This window comes from Colletotrichum lupini, chromosome 3 (genome assembly GCF_023278565.1).
Source record: "Colletotrichum lupini chromosome 3, complete sequence".
Lineage (NCBI taxonomy): Eukaryota > Fungi > Ascomycota > Sordariomycetes > Glomerellales > Glomerellaceae > Colletotrichum > Colletotrichum lupini.
This window is the reverse complement of record NC_064676.1, coordinates 3043938-3057295: the sequence shown is the minus strand read 5'-3', so window position 1 is coordinate 3057295 and position 13358 is coordinate 3043938. Positions and strand designations below refer to the sequence as shown.

The following is a 13358-nucleotide window of genomic DNA, read 5'->3' as shown; positions in this document are numbered from 1 at the left end:
CGGCCTGCGACCAATCAACGGCCAAAAGTGCGTGATGGTCTTCCAGCCACATGCAGGCTGGGCGGTAAGCAGAAGTCGGGGGAGATGGAGAATTGGGCGATTGAGCAAACACGGTAGCTAATGGCGAGGTGGCATGGCGTGGCCTTTTTTTTGGTGTATTCTTTTGTGCTCGAGTCACCCGAGTCTCTTAGTTCCTGCTTTTTTTCTTCTTGTTCCTGGAACTGCCAGGGAGTCGGACAATGAGCTTGATTTTTGACTTCCTTCTGGCGTGGTCAACGACCGCGGGCGCTAATGAAGCTCAAGATGGGGTCTTTCAACTGCCTGTTCCCTTTAGAGGAAGTGTGTTTGCTCTCAGCCTCTCTCACCCATAGTCTTCGGTGAGGGTTATACGTAGAGTGATGAAGCATGCAGGCTGTGCTGTAAGTTGCTCATTTGTGATATAGGTAGGTGTACGGAGTCAGTGTTGTTCGCAACCTCGCCCCCTCGTCCGCTGTTACCGGGCCCAAAATCTCACGTTGGCCATCTTTCGCTTGCGTAACCGAGAATCGCAGAAGGAACCCGTAGATCCGTAAGCTTGACCGAAGTACTGGGACACAAGCAGGATCAGGAGCTCGCTGAGCCTTGACGTGCAATTGAAAGAAGGACTGCCGTGTAATCTCAGATGTGGCAACAAAGCAGAGGCAAAACTGGCTGAAGATGCTTGCCTCTCGATGAATTCATTTCGAAGAGTTACCTTTTTGAGAGAGCCATCAGCCCCGTCAGCGATCGTCCTTGTTGTGCATGTGGGTGGTCAACACGGATAATTACAGAGTAGTAAGAAAAATTACAGTAAGTAAGGCATGGCCCGTGTGCCGTCACTTTCCCATCCCGCTGCTCGTCTAATCACAAAGCGAACCAAGAAGGGTCGACTACGTTATCCGTGCTGCCATGCTTTTAACCCTCCATCACAGAGTGTGATAGAGTAAGACTACAGAATGCAGTCAAGTTTAGCCCGCATTCCCAAACCTATTTTTAGGAGATGTGTCCAATAAGATCACCAGTGACAATGAGATGGGTTACCTTTTGCCTACAGATAAGCACTTTGAGGTGATGCCTGCCCAGCCTATTTTTACCCAACTTCTACGAGCCGTGACCTGGTGGATGTGACGGACCGCCGGGCATTTCGCTCCTTTGCGGCAAAAGAACGGCAATCTCGGTCTTGTACGGCGGAGCTCGAGTCCCGGATGACGGGATGCGGGATGGATGTCGGTACTGTGAGTATGACCGGGCATGGGACTCCTCGAGGAGTCACGTAGACCGGCCCCCCAGCTTGAAAGTTTGGGGTTATTGAAGGTACACGATCTGGAGAGTTGTCTTTCATAGCAAACATTTTGACCGATGAGGTACTGGCTTAATAGTTTCCCGTGGCCATAGTAACCTATCCACAGTCAATTATGACTATTAGTAGTCTGTAAGGAAAAGAATTTCGTATTCGCGCATACTCAACAATTCCTCTATTGCAATATTCAAGATACACATTGCTATAACATCGTCATTCCAAGGTAATTGTTGAGACCTGAGGTCACAGAATCTCTCGCAGCGTCACACAAACTCTATCTAAATTGGCATGACGGACATTAACATCAACTCTTGATGATGCTAGACCATGTCAAGCCCACTCTCCAAATTGGGACAATAAGTGCAACGGCTTTCTATTGACTTTGCAAGAATCAGTCTATTAGTTGTAATTACGAACCTCGTGCCCTCCTTTCCCATGGTTGAGAATACTTGTGGTACTCCTACAAGATGGCATAGACCTTCCAACATGCAAATTTTTGCAGAATATCAAGAAGACATGTCGCACATGTAAGTTTTAGGTATGACTCATTTTGCATGATGCTATCACCAACTCTGTTCTTTCCCCAGGCAGGAAAGATACTAGGCGTGCTAAGTAAGGTAAGGTAATAGAGCAGAGGGCAGCAGGGTTGGGTGGGCAAAGGCCAGGCGGGGCACTTATCAGCTTATCAGTCCCAAACAGGTTAGCGTTGACTTTGACCACAGAATTCGAATCGACCCTCAGCGAGGTAAATTCCAGGTTGTTACTCATCGGAAGCAAATTTCACGGATCAACCTCGACGTCACGAAACCCACGAACAAGAGGCCCCATCCTCCCTCTCCGGTACCGTCGAATACCTACACCTAATCACCTGTTCACTCATCAGACGATCTAACTTCGAGAAAAAAGTCCGACGTCCCCCGACCCGTCACAAGTCAACCTAGACGAATTTACCCCGCCATCCACTCACACCCCGTCGCGACAATGTCTGCCAACGGCGATAACAAGTACGACGACATCGAGTCGGAGTCCGACTCTGGCGAGTCTGTCGAGGAGCAGACCGAGCTCAACGAGGAGAAGACTCTCAAGCCCGCCCTCAAGAAGTCCTCCAACCCCGTTACCGCCGACACCACAGTTCAGCGCCCTGCTCTGCCCCCGCAAACCGATCCCAAAGACCTCGACGTCAAGACCCTCAGCCCCCTCACCCCCGAGATTATCGCTCGCCAAGCAACAATCAACATCGGTACCATCGGCCATGTCGCCCACGGAAAGTCTACCGTCGTCAAGGCCATCTCCGGCGTCCAGACCGTTCGTTTCAAGAACGAGCTGATCCGTAACATTACCATCAAGCTTGGTTACGCCAACGCAAAGATCTACCAGTGCGACAACCAGGAGTGCCCTCGGCCGGGATGCTTCAGGAGTTACAAGAGTGAGAAGGAGGTCGACCCTCCTTGCGAGCGCGAGGGCTGCAGCGGTACCTACAGATTATTGCGCCACGTTTCGTAAGTAGCTGAAGCTTAGAGAGAGAGCTTACCCCGGAATTGTGAATCGCAAGGACTCGTGGCTAATACCATATCTCCACTTAGCTTCGTCGATTGCCCCGGTCACGACATTCTCATGAGCACCATGTTGTCAGGTGCCGCCGTCATGGACGCCGCCCTGCTGCTCATTGCCGGCAACGAAACCTGCCCTCAGCCCCAGACCTCTGAGCACTTGGCTGCCATTGAGATTATGAAGCTGGATAAGATCATTATCCTCCAGAACAAGGTCGATCTTATGCGCGAGGAGGCCGCCCAGCAACACTACCAGTCCATCCTGAAGTTCATCAGAGGTACCGTTGCCGGAAAGTCTCCCGTCATCCCCATCTCTGCCCAGCTCAAGTTCAACATCGACGCCGTCAACGAGGCCATCGTCAACACCATCCCCGTGCCCCCTCGTGACTTCACCCAGGACCCCCACATGATCGTCATTCGATCTTTCGACGTCAACAAGCCCGGTGCTGAGATTGACGACCTCAAGGGAGGTGTCGCTGGTGGCTCCATTCTGCACGGTGTCCTCAAGCTCGGCGACGAGATCGAGATCCGTCCCGGTATCGTCACGAGAGATGACAAGGGTGCCCTCAAGTGCACTCCCATCTTCAGCAGAATCGTCTCCCTCAACTCCGAGTTCAACGACCTCAAGTACGCCGTTCCCGGTGGTCTCATCGGTGTCGGTACCCGCATCGACCCCACCCTCTGCAGAGCCGATCGTCTCGTCGGTTTCGTCCTGGGTCTCAAGGGACGCCTGCCCGAGATCTACAGCGAGATCGAGGTCAACTTCTACCTCCTGCGCCGCCTCCTCGGTGTCCGCACCGCCGACGGCAAGCAGGCCAAGGTCGCCAAGCTCACCAAGAACGAGGTCATCATGGTCAACATTGGTTCCACGTCCACCGGTGCCAAGGTTGCCGCTATCAAGAACGATGCCGCCAAGCTCGTCCTCACCTCCCCTGCCTGCACAAACATTGGCGAGAAGGTCGCTCTGTCCCGTCGTATTGAGAAGCATTGGCGTCTGATTGGTTGGGCCACCATCGCTGCGTAAGTCTATACCTCCTATGTTCATACAATCAAGTTGCAAAAGAAAGCTGACGTTTCTACAGTGGTGTCACTCTCGAGCCCAGCTCGTCTTAAATCGACAACCGACCCAAATCAAATCAAAAAACACAAAGTCTCAAAAGCCCATTCTTCAGCATCACAGGAGTCTAAAAAACAATCAGTCAGTCTGGTAGAGAGCCGAATGGGAGGGGCGGGGGCGCGCGGATCCGGCAAAGTTTTTGAGTACCAGGCGGGTAATGAATGCACATGAACAAGGTTACCAACTTACCGCGTAAATTCAAAATGACCAGAAGAGAGAGACACTCGAAATTCGCGAAATTTGAAGGTCCAGAGATTCAGGGTCCCATTTGATGGCGGAGAATTCTCGAGGGAAAGAAAAACACAACGTACAAGGAAAAGCTAGACGGTGTATGCTGATAGATAGGCCTGGACGACGAATGAGCCCCTTTTAAATTTTCTATTAGTTTTCTATTTCCTGACTTTGCGCGCATGCTTGACCAGGTTTTCTATCACGCCTTCAAAAGCCTCTCTGTCGCCTATCTTTTCGTCCGTCTTCTTGGTCCAGTACTCTAATGCCTCCTTGGCCGTTTCCTCCATCGCCTTTAGCCTATCCACGTGCGCCTTAAGCTCGTCGTCCGTCATGCCGTTCAGGGCCTCGTCCGTCGTCGTGCAGAGCTGCTTGGCCGATACGAGGTCCAGGTCCGGCACTGGCGGCGGTCCCTTCCTCTTGGATGACGCCGTCGGTTTACCTTTTGAGTCGACAGACGTCGACGACGCGTTTGCCTCGGCCCGCAACCGTGATACGGATCGAGAATCTGATGATGTCCGCGGGGAGCCGGAGGGGACTTGTAATGAAGGCAGCACGAGCTTCTTTTGCTTGGAGGCCGGGAGGATCTCGTCCAGGTCGACCGGCACGCCTAGGGAGACGAGAAAGAGACGGCGGATTCGCGAGCGGATCCAATCTGGGGGAGCCAGCGGCGGAGGTGCCACCAGCTGCGACCACAGTGACGCACTACGTGGTGTAATGAAGATGGGGTTTTCTTTCGTTAACGGTGGCGGGGAGCTGACGTCTAGGCTCTCTGGGGGAAAGAGGGTGTTGAGGTATGGGTCGACGGCTTGTAGGACGTCTTCGCCGTCCAAGCCGTCAAAGTCTGGTATATCCTGGATTGAGGTGTTAGAACAGTCAAACGAACTTGGAATAGCAATGTGCTTACGAAAGGCAGTGCTGGTACTTGTGGTAAGCTGGGCGCTGGAGCCGGAGCTGGAGCTTGGAACTCGGGTTCTTGGAATCCATCTTCAAAGTCGTCAAAGTCACCGTCGGCCTCAGCACCCTCTTCAAAGTCGTCGAAATCGTCACCAAAGTCATCATCATCCTCATCTCCGCCTTCAGCGTCCTCTCCTTCCTCGTCATCGTTGTCAGCTGCATCGGGAGGAGGCGCAAGGCCGGCGCTGGACGGAGCAGACGAGAGTGCCGTTTTGGAGGGTTGCCGCTTTATACGAGGCGAGCTTGGTGTTGATAGCGCAGGTGATACAGGGGGGGGATCTACGAAGAATGACGCCAGGTCAACGACAAAATGCTCTTTGAATTTCAGGGATCTCTACATCGTACCGGAACTGCCACCCTCTTCAGTCTCGCCGTCAGGCTTGACAATCAAGTCGGCTGGGGCATCTGCCTTGCGCTTCTCCAAAAACTCCTCTGAGTGCGGCCCTGAATCGCCCGGGGCCTCCTCGACGACAGTCTTGGGAATGACTGGCGACTTGGGCGCACTGTCTGCCGTCGACGACGCCTCGCTGCTGTTCTTCTCCTGGATAGCAATCTCGTCCGGCTCAGCATCACCCTCCCTCGAGCGGTACGCCTCTGTTCCGGGGACCTCGCCGTACGACGGTTCATCGTCGACTTTCTCTACGCGGGTTTTGGGAATCGGAGACGTTCCGGGGCTGAGGGGAGCGGATTGCGCATCGGAGAAGTGGTCTTCTGAGTCGGAGGCGTTGGCTGCAGATTGTTAGACAAAAACGGCTGCACGATCATCAAGGGAGACATTGACAAGGGGTGGGGGTTGCTTACCCAGATCGTGTGCGCCAGGGTCGCTAGTTCCAGACCGTTTCGGCGGTGAAAGAGCCTCGTCGTCTGACATGATTCCGTTGTGAGCCCAATTGAGAGCTGTAGGAATAATAGGGCAATGTTTCTTGAGGTTACAACAAGCTGAGGCAGCTTAGGGAGTTATCGATGGTGGGAGAGAATAGGAGTGGGCAGTGGAGGGGGAGCCTGTCGATTAGCGGATACGTAATTGTGTGGGCCGAATAGGTATAAGTAGGTAGCAACTAGCAAGAACGATATCCCCAAATCGATGATTTGAGGGCAACCGCAACTTTGGAAGGAGTCAAGCTTAGGCAAGGGCTTGTTGACACAAAGACGACGAGAAAGAATGGAAGCGACTTTCAGGCTCTTGGGCTGGGTGGCATAAGAAAAGCAGGCTCGCAGACGGTACCTATCAAGGCTCAAGCACCTCTTGCAGCTTCTAGACTCGCCCGCCAAGCATCACGTGGGGCACACCCCGGTTAATTTCGCGCTAGTACTTGATAGGCAGCCTGTCCCTGGTCTTGGGTCTTTGGGCAGGTGCAGCGCGCCAGTCGCGTGGAGGCAAGGCCTGAAAGGCTGGAGCATCACAAAAAAAAAGCTGTCAACCATCAACACCTGTTGCAGCTCCCCCCAACAGCCGGTAGCAACCACACGTCGCAACGAGTCAGCGCATATCTACGAGGCAGATACGATTGCTTCATCGACGAACAACAGAGCTTTAGGGGGTCGATTCGCACCTCAATGCGACGACACTGAACCGAACGAAATACGATTGTCCAGACATCAGCTTGTTGTCACTAGCTCGCACATAGCTTGCGAGACTCCGTTAGGCTTCATCTCGACAGGCCCCAATCGATTCACGAATCCTCTACACAATGTCATTCAGCTTTGGTAACACAGCTACGCCGACGTCGAACAGCGGCTCGACCCCGGCAACCTCTGCGCCCGCATCTGGAGGTCTCTTCGGCGGCGCTGCTGCCTCCAGCGGCACTCCCAGCTTTTCCTTCGGCAACCTAGGATCTGGAGGAGCGGCAGCTGGATCGACCGCCAGCACACCGGCTTCAGGCGGAGGTCTCTTCGGACAGAACACTGCACAGAAACCAGCAGGCGGACTCTTTGGCGGTGGCACGCCGGCCGCTGCTGCAGGAACGCCTGGATCGGCTGGAGGAGGTCTCTTTGGCGCCAAGCCCGCTGCCGGTGCTTCTTCGACTCCCGCATCTGGCGGCTTGTTTGGAGGAGCCGGTGCTTCTACACCTAGCACATCCACGCCTACTGGAGGGCTCTTTGGTGGCGGTGCCGCTGCCTCGACCGGCACACCGGCCGCATCGTCAGGAGGTCTTTTCGGAGGAGGTGCGGCGGCGAAGCCAGCTGGAGGTCTCTTCGGCGGTGGAAACACTGCCAGTCCTGCTCCCACTGGAGGCTTGTTCGGTCAGAATGCCGCAGCGGGCGCGTCGACCACACCCGCTCCTGCCGCAGCTGGAGGCCTGTTTGGTAACAAGGCCGCCTCAAGCACACCCGCCGGTGCTCCAGCAACCCAGGCCACTCCCGCAAAGCCTATGTTCTCTCTAGGAGGATCTACCACACCAGCCGGAGCTCCGCCTGCTGACAAGAAGCCAGCTACTGGAGGCTTGTTTGGAGCTGCTGCGGCGTCTGGATCTGCTGCGGCCGGCGCCGCACCGGCTACGGCTGCTTCGACGGCCAAACCTCCCGCCAGCGGTGGCCTCTTTGGTGGTGCGGCTCAGTCCCAGGTTGCATCTACAGCGCAGCCAGCCAGTTCCGGTGGTCTTTTCGGCGGTCAAACACCACAGCAGCCTGCTGCGGCCGGTGGTCTATTCGGAGGCTCAAAACCTGCTGCTACCGCCGCTCCTAGCTCCGGTGGTCTTTTCGGCCAAGGCGCTGCCACCGCTACCTCAGCACAGCCGGCTTCCACTTCTGCCGCTGCTCCCGCTGCCGGCGGTGGACTCTTTGGCGGCGCAAAGCCTGCCACTCCTACAACCTCAACACCAGCTGCGACCCCCGCCGGTGGTCTGTTTGGCGGCAACACATCTTCGACGCCAGCAGCTGCCACGACACAGGCTGGCGCAAGTACTGGAGGTCTGTTTGGCGGCGCGAAGCCTGCCGCACCCTCAGCCTCTACTCCCACCACCGCAGCGGCACCTTCGTCACTGTTTGGTGGTGCGGCCGCAGCTACACCTGCGAGCAAGCCTGCGAGCGGAGGACTCTTTGGAGCTACACCTGCAGCTGGCACCTCTCAGCCAGCTTCTACCCCTGCGGCGACTGCGACTACCGCCGCTACAACCACATCAGCTGCCGCGCCCAGCACAACGGCTGCAGCTGGTGGTCTTTTCGGAGCTAAGCCAGCAGCTACCCCGGCAGCTGGAACATCAGCTCAGAATGGCACTACGCCCGCCACCACATCTGCCACAACCGGCAACTCAAATACCCTCGCTGCCTCCACCACTGGCCCCACGTCCCAGCTTCCTCGCCTGAAGAACAAGTCCATGGACGACATCATCACACGGTGGGCTTCTGATTTGTCCAAATACCAGAAGGACTTCAAGCACTACGCCAACCAGGTCGCCGACTGGGATCTGGGCCTGGTCGACAACGGCGAGAAGATTCAGAAGCTCTACCTCAACACCTTCGAGGCTGAGAAGGCGAGTCACGAGATTGAGCGCCAACTTCAAGCCGTCGAGAGCCAGCAGGATGAACTTGAGGACTGGCTGAACCGTTACGAGGCCGACGTCAAGGAGATGTTCTCCCGCCAGATGGGACAGGGCGAGACCCTTGCCGGACCCGACCAGGAGCGCGAGCGGACATACAAGCTTGCCGAGAAGCTCACACAGAACCTTGACGAGAAGAGTAGAGACCTGTCGAAGATGGTTAAGGAGATCAACGACATTTCTGGTACTCTTAGCAAGGGCACCAAGCCTGAGGATCCCGTAAGTGATATTGATTTTTCCCCACATGTTGCACCTGCAAAGCTGACCTTCTCATCTACAGTTGAGCCAGATTGTTCGCGTTCTCAATGGTCATCTCGGCCAGCTCCAATGGATCGACTCCAACGCCGCATCTCTGCAGGCCAAGGTCTCATCCGCGCAGAAGGCGAACAATAACCTGGGAAGCCAATACGGAGCGCCGGAGAACGACGCTGCAGAGAGCTTTTACCGATCTTACATGGGCCGGCGTTGATGAAGGTCAGGACACACGGTAAAGGGTTCGTGCAGAGTTTGGTTTTTTTTGCTAGGCAGCATAGGTTACGAGAGACAAGGGACATGCAACAATGAAAGACAACTCAGAATCTCGGGGGTTGGTTGTCATTAATCGCTCAATTTGAGGTGGTCTTTCTTGAACAGAGATGGGTCGCTTAGCAACAGTTGAGTTGGATGGATTCGGCACCGCAAAGGTGGTAATGCATTGAGCAACACAAAGAGTACGTTGTACAGTAGCATAGAACTTGTGGGTGAATACCAGGTGTTTGTTTCTTGAATGGTTTACATGAGATTGAAAAGCTTCAAAATTCAGACGTTTGCTCGCGTTTACGCGGACCATCATCAGTCTCTGCTTTCCCCTTTCAGATTTAGTACATTTGTCCGGCTTTCCCTGAGCCAATCCTCTCCATTTGGTATTATCGCTTTGAAAAGACCTCCTCCGTGAAGCGGGGGGGAAATTGCATCTTTATGATTTTGAATTTAGTTGTGCTCGCCACCCTGGTTTTTGGTGATCTCGTCACTGTTTTGGGTGCCGTTGTTAGCAAATGTACAAAGTCGACGTCATTGCACGCGGATGGGGCGGGTTTGGAAGGGGGAAAAGGTGGAAATGCGTGGAAGGATGAAAGGTGATGGACGAACATGTGGTCAGACAGCTGCTGGAGGTGGGCCTGCTGCTCGCTGAGCTTCTTCTTGAGCTCGAGGAGCTTCTCCTTCTCGCGCTGGCGGATGGCGTAGTCCTCGTTGGCCTTTTCGCGCTTCTGGAAGGCGTCACTGTGTTGGGCAAATTGTCAGCCTTTGTGCTCGTTTCCATTCTTTGGATCTGTTCGCTGTCGATTGCAGCCTCGCTTTTCGAACTGTCGATAATGACAATGCGTCATGGGGACGACTGCGTTCGTGCGGAAGGGGGCTGCAAGAGAGAGAGAAGGAGGAGCAAAGACTTACCCGCCTCCGAACTTGGAGGGAGCTCCAGTGTCGCCCTCGCTCATGGTGCGAGCAGTGGTGCTGAAGCAAGCTCTCGAGGCGAGAGTGAGGGGACGGGCCGCGGCCTTGGTAGCAGCGATGCGCATCATTTTGAAAGAAGTATCTAGAGGGTGCTCGAGGGGTTTTGGGGATTCCAATTGGAGGTGTTTATGTTTTTGTAGTGAAGCAAGTCGGCCGATGACGATGGTGCAAGTCGGACGGGTTTTGTGATAGGTTGGATTGTGGGGATCTGGGTGCTGGTAATGCCTGGAATAGCTCCTGCTCGGGGAAGGGGGGGCTACGCTGCTATGCTGCTTGGGAGCTTATTGGACGAGGAGGGGATGATCTGATCCTGTCAAACTACGGAGTGCCTGGTCACTTTCTTGGTCGGGGGAGGGAGCTTCTGCTTACTCCGGTCTGTCCTTCTTCACCCGACTATGGGGGTACGAGGATGTGATACGTCATACCCGGCGTGAGCGAGGTATCTCGTTAACATGGTCGTGCCGGCATTTCTCGGCTTCGACGGGTTTGGTTCACTGAACCGGAGAGCTGCGCTGAGGTTGCCTGAGTGTGCTTTCCTCAGGCCACTGAGTGGTGGTCACCTGCATGCGGCCAAATCGTCCTGACTCAATGTGCTTGCTGTACGCAGTACTCAAGATGGGCCAAGCAGTCGATGAAGCTTTGATGCTATTGTGAGCATCCGCATAATCCCGTCCTGACCAACACGCAACACAACAATTTGCCTCCGTATTCTGGGCACCGTTTAACTATGCTAGACGCTCTCCTTTTGCTGGGACTGAACTGCAAGAATCTCTGAGCACCTACCAAGGGCTGCGGATTAGGCGTGTGGTGTTTTACCCGGTCTGCCGGTGTTGTTGCTCCGAGACGGCTTATGCATAGAATGGGACTCGCATATCTCCATTCCGATGATTCTCGTAGGTCCAGTATTCCACAGTGGGTTGCATTCTCCAGATATCCGTAAGCCCGTAGGTACTCCGTAGGTCGCAGCCTTATCAGCCCTTGTTGTTATCTCCGGCAAGGCTGAATCTCCTTTTTCGACTGGGATGGTCCCCAGGACTGTGGACGAGAAATGCGGGAGATCTGTCGCTTCAAAGGCGACCGATGGGGTGCCGGTGGTGTGTAGTCATCGTGGTGCGACGTCTTCCGTCTTTGTCTCGCAGCCCGAGGTACCATTTTAGTGGAGAGGAGAACGTCTGCCCTCTGCAGACCACAGAGAACCCATACGCCGTGTGTATAAGTGCTGCCTGGGCAAAACCTGAGATGGCTTCATGGCTTCAGACTGCTAGTGAGGAAGAGGAAAGGATAGCCTCTTTCTTCCCAAATCTCGTGCCATCCCCTCTGCCAAGTCAGGCAACGGCAGCCGAGGAAACACACCTTCTTGGTTCAAGGGGTCCCGGCTACGAACAGCAGCATGCAACCTACATTGACGTGAAGTAAGATGTTTTGCTTTCAAAGACCTTGGGGTCAGGCAAGTCAACCCAATGTGACCAAACAACGGAACAAGTGCCTGAACTCAAAGGATGAATTGGGGCACGGTGGCCGCTCGGCGATTGCATGAAAAGAAGAGACGAGGTGGGATGAGAGAAGACAGGAGGAGTCTGGCCTCGCATCAACTTGCAGGCTGTATGATTTGAAAGCAAGTACGCAGTATGCATATGACCCAGTAGATCAAAACTCTGAGTCTGGTGGTAGAGTTTGGCCATGGAAAGCGAAGCAGCAACAAACAAGGTGACGTGATCTGGGTGTAGCAAGGTCGGAGCTGGATAGGTAAGTAAAGGTCAGCGGCAGCGAACTGGTATACGAAGTTATCTTCTTGCAGGCCTTGGATCAAAACCAGGCTACTTGTGGCGAGGCATGTTAGATAGGGTATGCCTTAATCATATTTGTACCTGGATTCAAGGCCTTCCACAAGCAATGAGAGAGGAAGACCGCATTGAGCGAGGCCCGGTGTCCTGTGGAAAGAGCCCGGGGAATTGGGCCCAAAGAAAGGAGCGGAAAGAGGTATGAGAATGTACCTCTGCGTACCCCCCACTATCTGTCGCAGAGTCAGGTTGGTAGCGTACCTAAGGCAGGCACGGAGAGTCTGGAGAGCCCTGGAGGCTTTATGCGTACGTTTGGAAAGACTTTGGGGGCTCTGCCACTCTGGAGGGGTGCCTCTCTCAGCCGCAGAGCACAGCCGCAATACCTGACGCTACCCCGGGATGATTCACGTGAGCCGGCCATTCCAGGGCTAGCTCGCCGCAGATGGGGATTGGTTGAGACGCCCCTCGACCGTGACTGGCCAGAGCGTGGCTCACCAGCCCAGTGTGTCCCTGCCCAGTGCCCATGGAACCTGGCAGGAAGTCAACCACTCAAGTCGGCTCCCGTCCAGTCCAGTCGGTGCGGCAGCAGCCACCCCCCCCCCCCTCCTGCCTACCTTACCTTACGTCTACCTACCGCCCCAGCGTGTTTCCCCCCAGTCAGTCCAGTCGCCTTGCCTTGTCTTGCCTGGGCCACCTCACGTATTGTGCAGCCCAGAGCCCCTTCCTCAATTTCCATCCATCACCTTTTCGTCTCATCCATTTCTCAACTTCACAAAACTCTCGCACTACCTTTGCAAAACCGCCCACACCCGCCTCTATTTACCCTTCGTCACGCTCTCTTCCCCTGCTCCGATCCAACTCGAGTTTCGACACGGGAATCTTCCATTGACAACTTATCCATCGTTCCACTCGAACATCCCCGCCAACCTCAAAACATCGCACCAAGGTACGTGGTCCCCTCCCCCCATCCCCCCGTGCCCCCTCTGTCGTCATCGCATCCCTCGCCGCAATCTCCTTCCACCGATTCCCAACAACCGACTGTCACCGATTTGCGTCGACCGCTTCACGAAGCTGCCATCCGGCCATCTTTCTGCATCGATTGAGAGCTTCACCGACACTGCGCGCCCTATCTTGATCGGTCAGGCGCAAAACCCCACCAGGAGCGGGGGGCCGAAGCCAAGTCATGAAGTCAGCGAGGCGCATACGCTGCAACTCGTTCTTCTCTCGTTGAATTCACCCCGTCGCTCTTGCGAATTCAATTTGCGCTTCTATTTGCCAACCAGTCCAAAATTCACATTCATAATACACTTAGAACGCAATTTTGGCTTCATCTCCTGACACACGTGCTAACCAATCCCAACGTTCCAGATACCAACC

At 54.8% G+C, this 13358-nt stretch overlaps 6 protein-coding genes across 6 annotated transcripts; 3 read left to right on the top strand and 3 right to left on the bottom strand.

Annotated features, from left to right (window-relative positions):
- Positions 1 to 1834: 1834 nt before the first annotated feature.
- Positions 1835 to 3981, top strand: CLUP02_05693 (eukaryotic translation initiation factor 2 subunit gamma; the record flags this gene model as incomplete). The annotated part of the gene is made up of 5 exons (XM_049284699.1): positions 1835 to 1845; positions 2041 to 2158; positions 2225 to 2817; positions 2902 to 3888; positions 3951 to 3981. The coding sequence occupies 5 exons, from the start codon at positions 1835 to 1837 to the stop codon at positions 3979 to 3981; spliced, it is 1740 nt and encodes a 579-aa protein (XP_049141842.1).
- A 393-nt stretch (positions 3982 to 4374) lies between these two features.
- Positions 4375 to 6041, bottom strand: CLUP02_05692 (uncharacterized protein; the record flags this gene model as incomplete). Its single annotated transcript, XM_049284698.1, has 4 exons — positions 4375 to 5067; positions 5439 to 5449; positions 5516 to 5899; positions 5972 to 6041. 4 exons carry the CDS (start codon positions 6039 to 6041, stop codon positions 4375 to 4377), a joined length of 1158 nt encoding a protein of 385 aa, XP_049141841.1.
- An 820-nt stretch (positions 6042 to 6861) lies between these two features.
- Positions 6862 to 9178, top strand: CLUP02_05691 (uncharacterized protein; the record flags this gene model as incomplete). The annotated part of the gene is made up of 2 exons (XM_049284697.1): positions 6862 to 8928; positions 8990 to 9178. 2 exons carry the CDS (start codon positions 6862 to 6864, stop codon positions 9176 to 9178), a joined length of 2256 nt encoding a protein of 751 aa, XP_049141840.1.
- Positions 9179 to 9678: 500 nt separating this feature from the next.
- Positions 9679 to 10268, bottom strand: CLUP02_05690 (uncharacterized protein; the record flags this gene model as incomplete). Its single annotated transcript, XM_049284696.1, has 3 exons — positions 9679 to 9718; positions 9838 to 9969; positions 10141 to 10268. The coding sequence occupies 3 exons, from the start codon at positions 10266 to 10268 to the stop codon at positions 9679 to 9681; spliced, it is 300 nt and encodes a 99-aa protein (XP_049141839.1).
- Positions 10269 to 10326: 58 nt separating this feature from the next.
- On the bottom strand, positions 10327 to 11882 carry CLUP02_05689 (uncharacterized protein; the record flags this gene model as incomplete). Its single annotated transcript, XM_049284695.1, has 8 exons — positions 10327 to 10464; positions 10538 to 10561; positions 10619 to 10745; positions 10804 to 10873; positions 10956 to 11167; positions 11237 to 11423; positions 11554 to 11576; positions 11602 to 11882. 8 exons carry the CDS (start codon positions 11880 to 11882, stop codon positions 10327 to 10329), a joined length of 1062 nt encoding a protein of 353 aa, XP_049141838.1.
- Positions 11883 to 12093: 211 nt separating this feature from the next.
- CLUP02_05688 (uncharacterized protein) lies at positions 12094 to 13319 on the top strand (the record flags this gene model as incomplete). Its single annotated transcript, XM_049284694.1, has 3 exons — positions 12094 to 12180; positions 12224 to 12558; positions 12692 to 13319. The coding sequence occupies 3 exons, from the start codon at positions 12094 to 12096 to the stop codon at positions 13317 to 13319; spliced, it is 1050 nt and encodes a 349-aa protein (XP_049141837.1).
- Between the last annotated feature and the right edge of the window lie 39 nt (positions 13320 to 13358).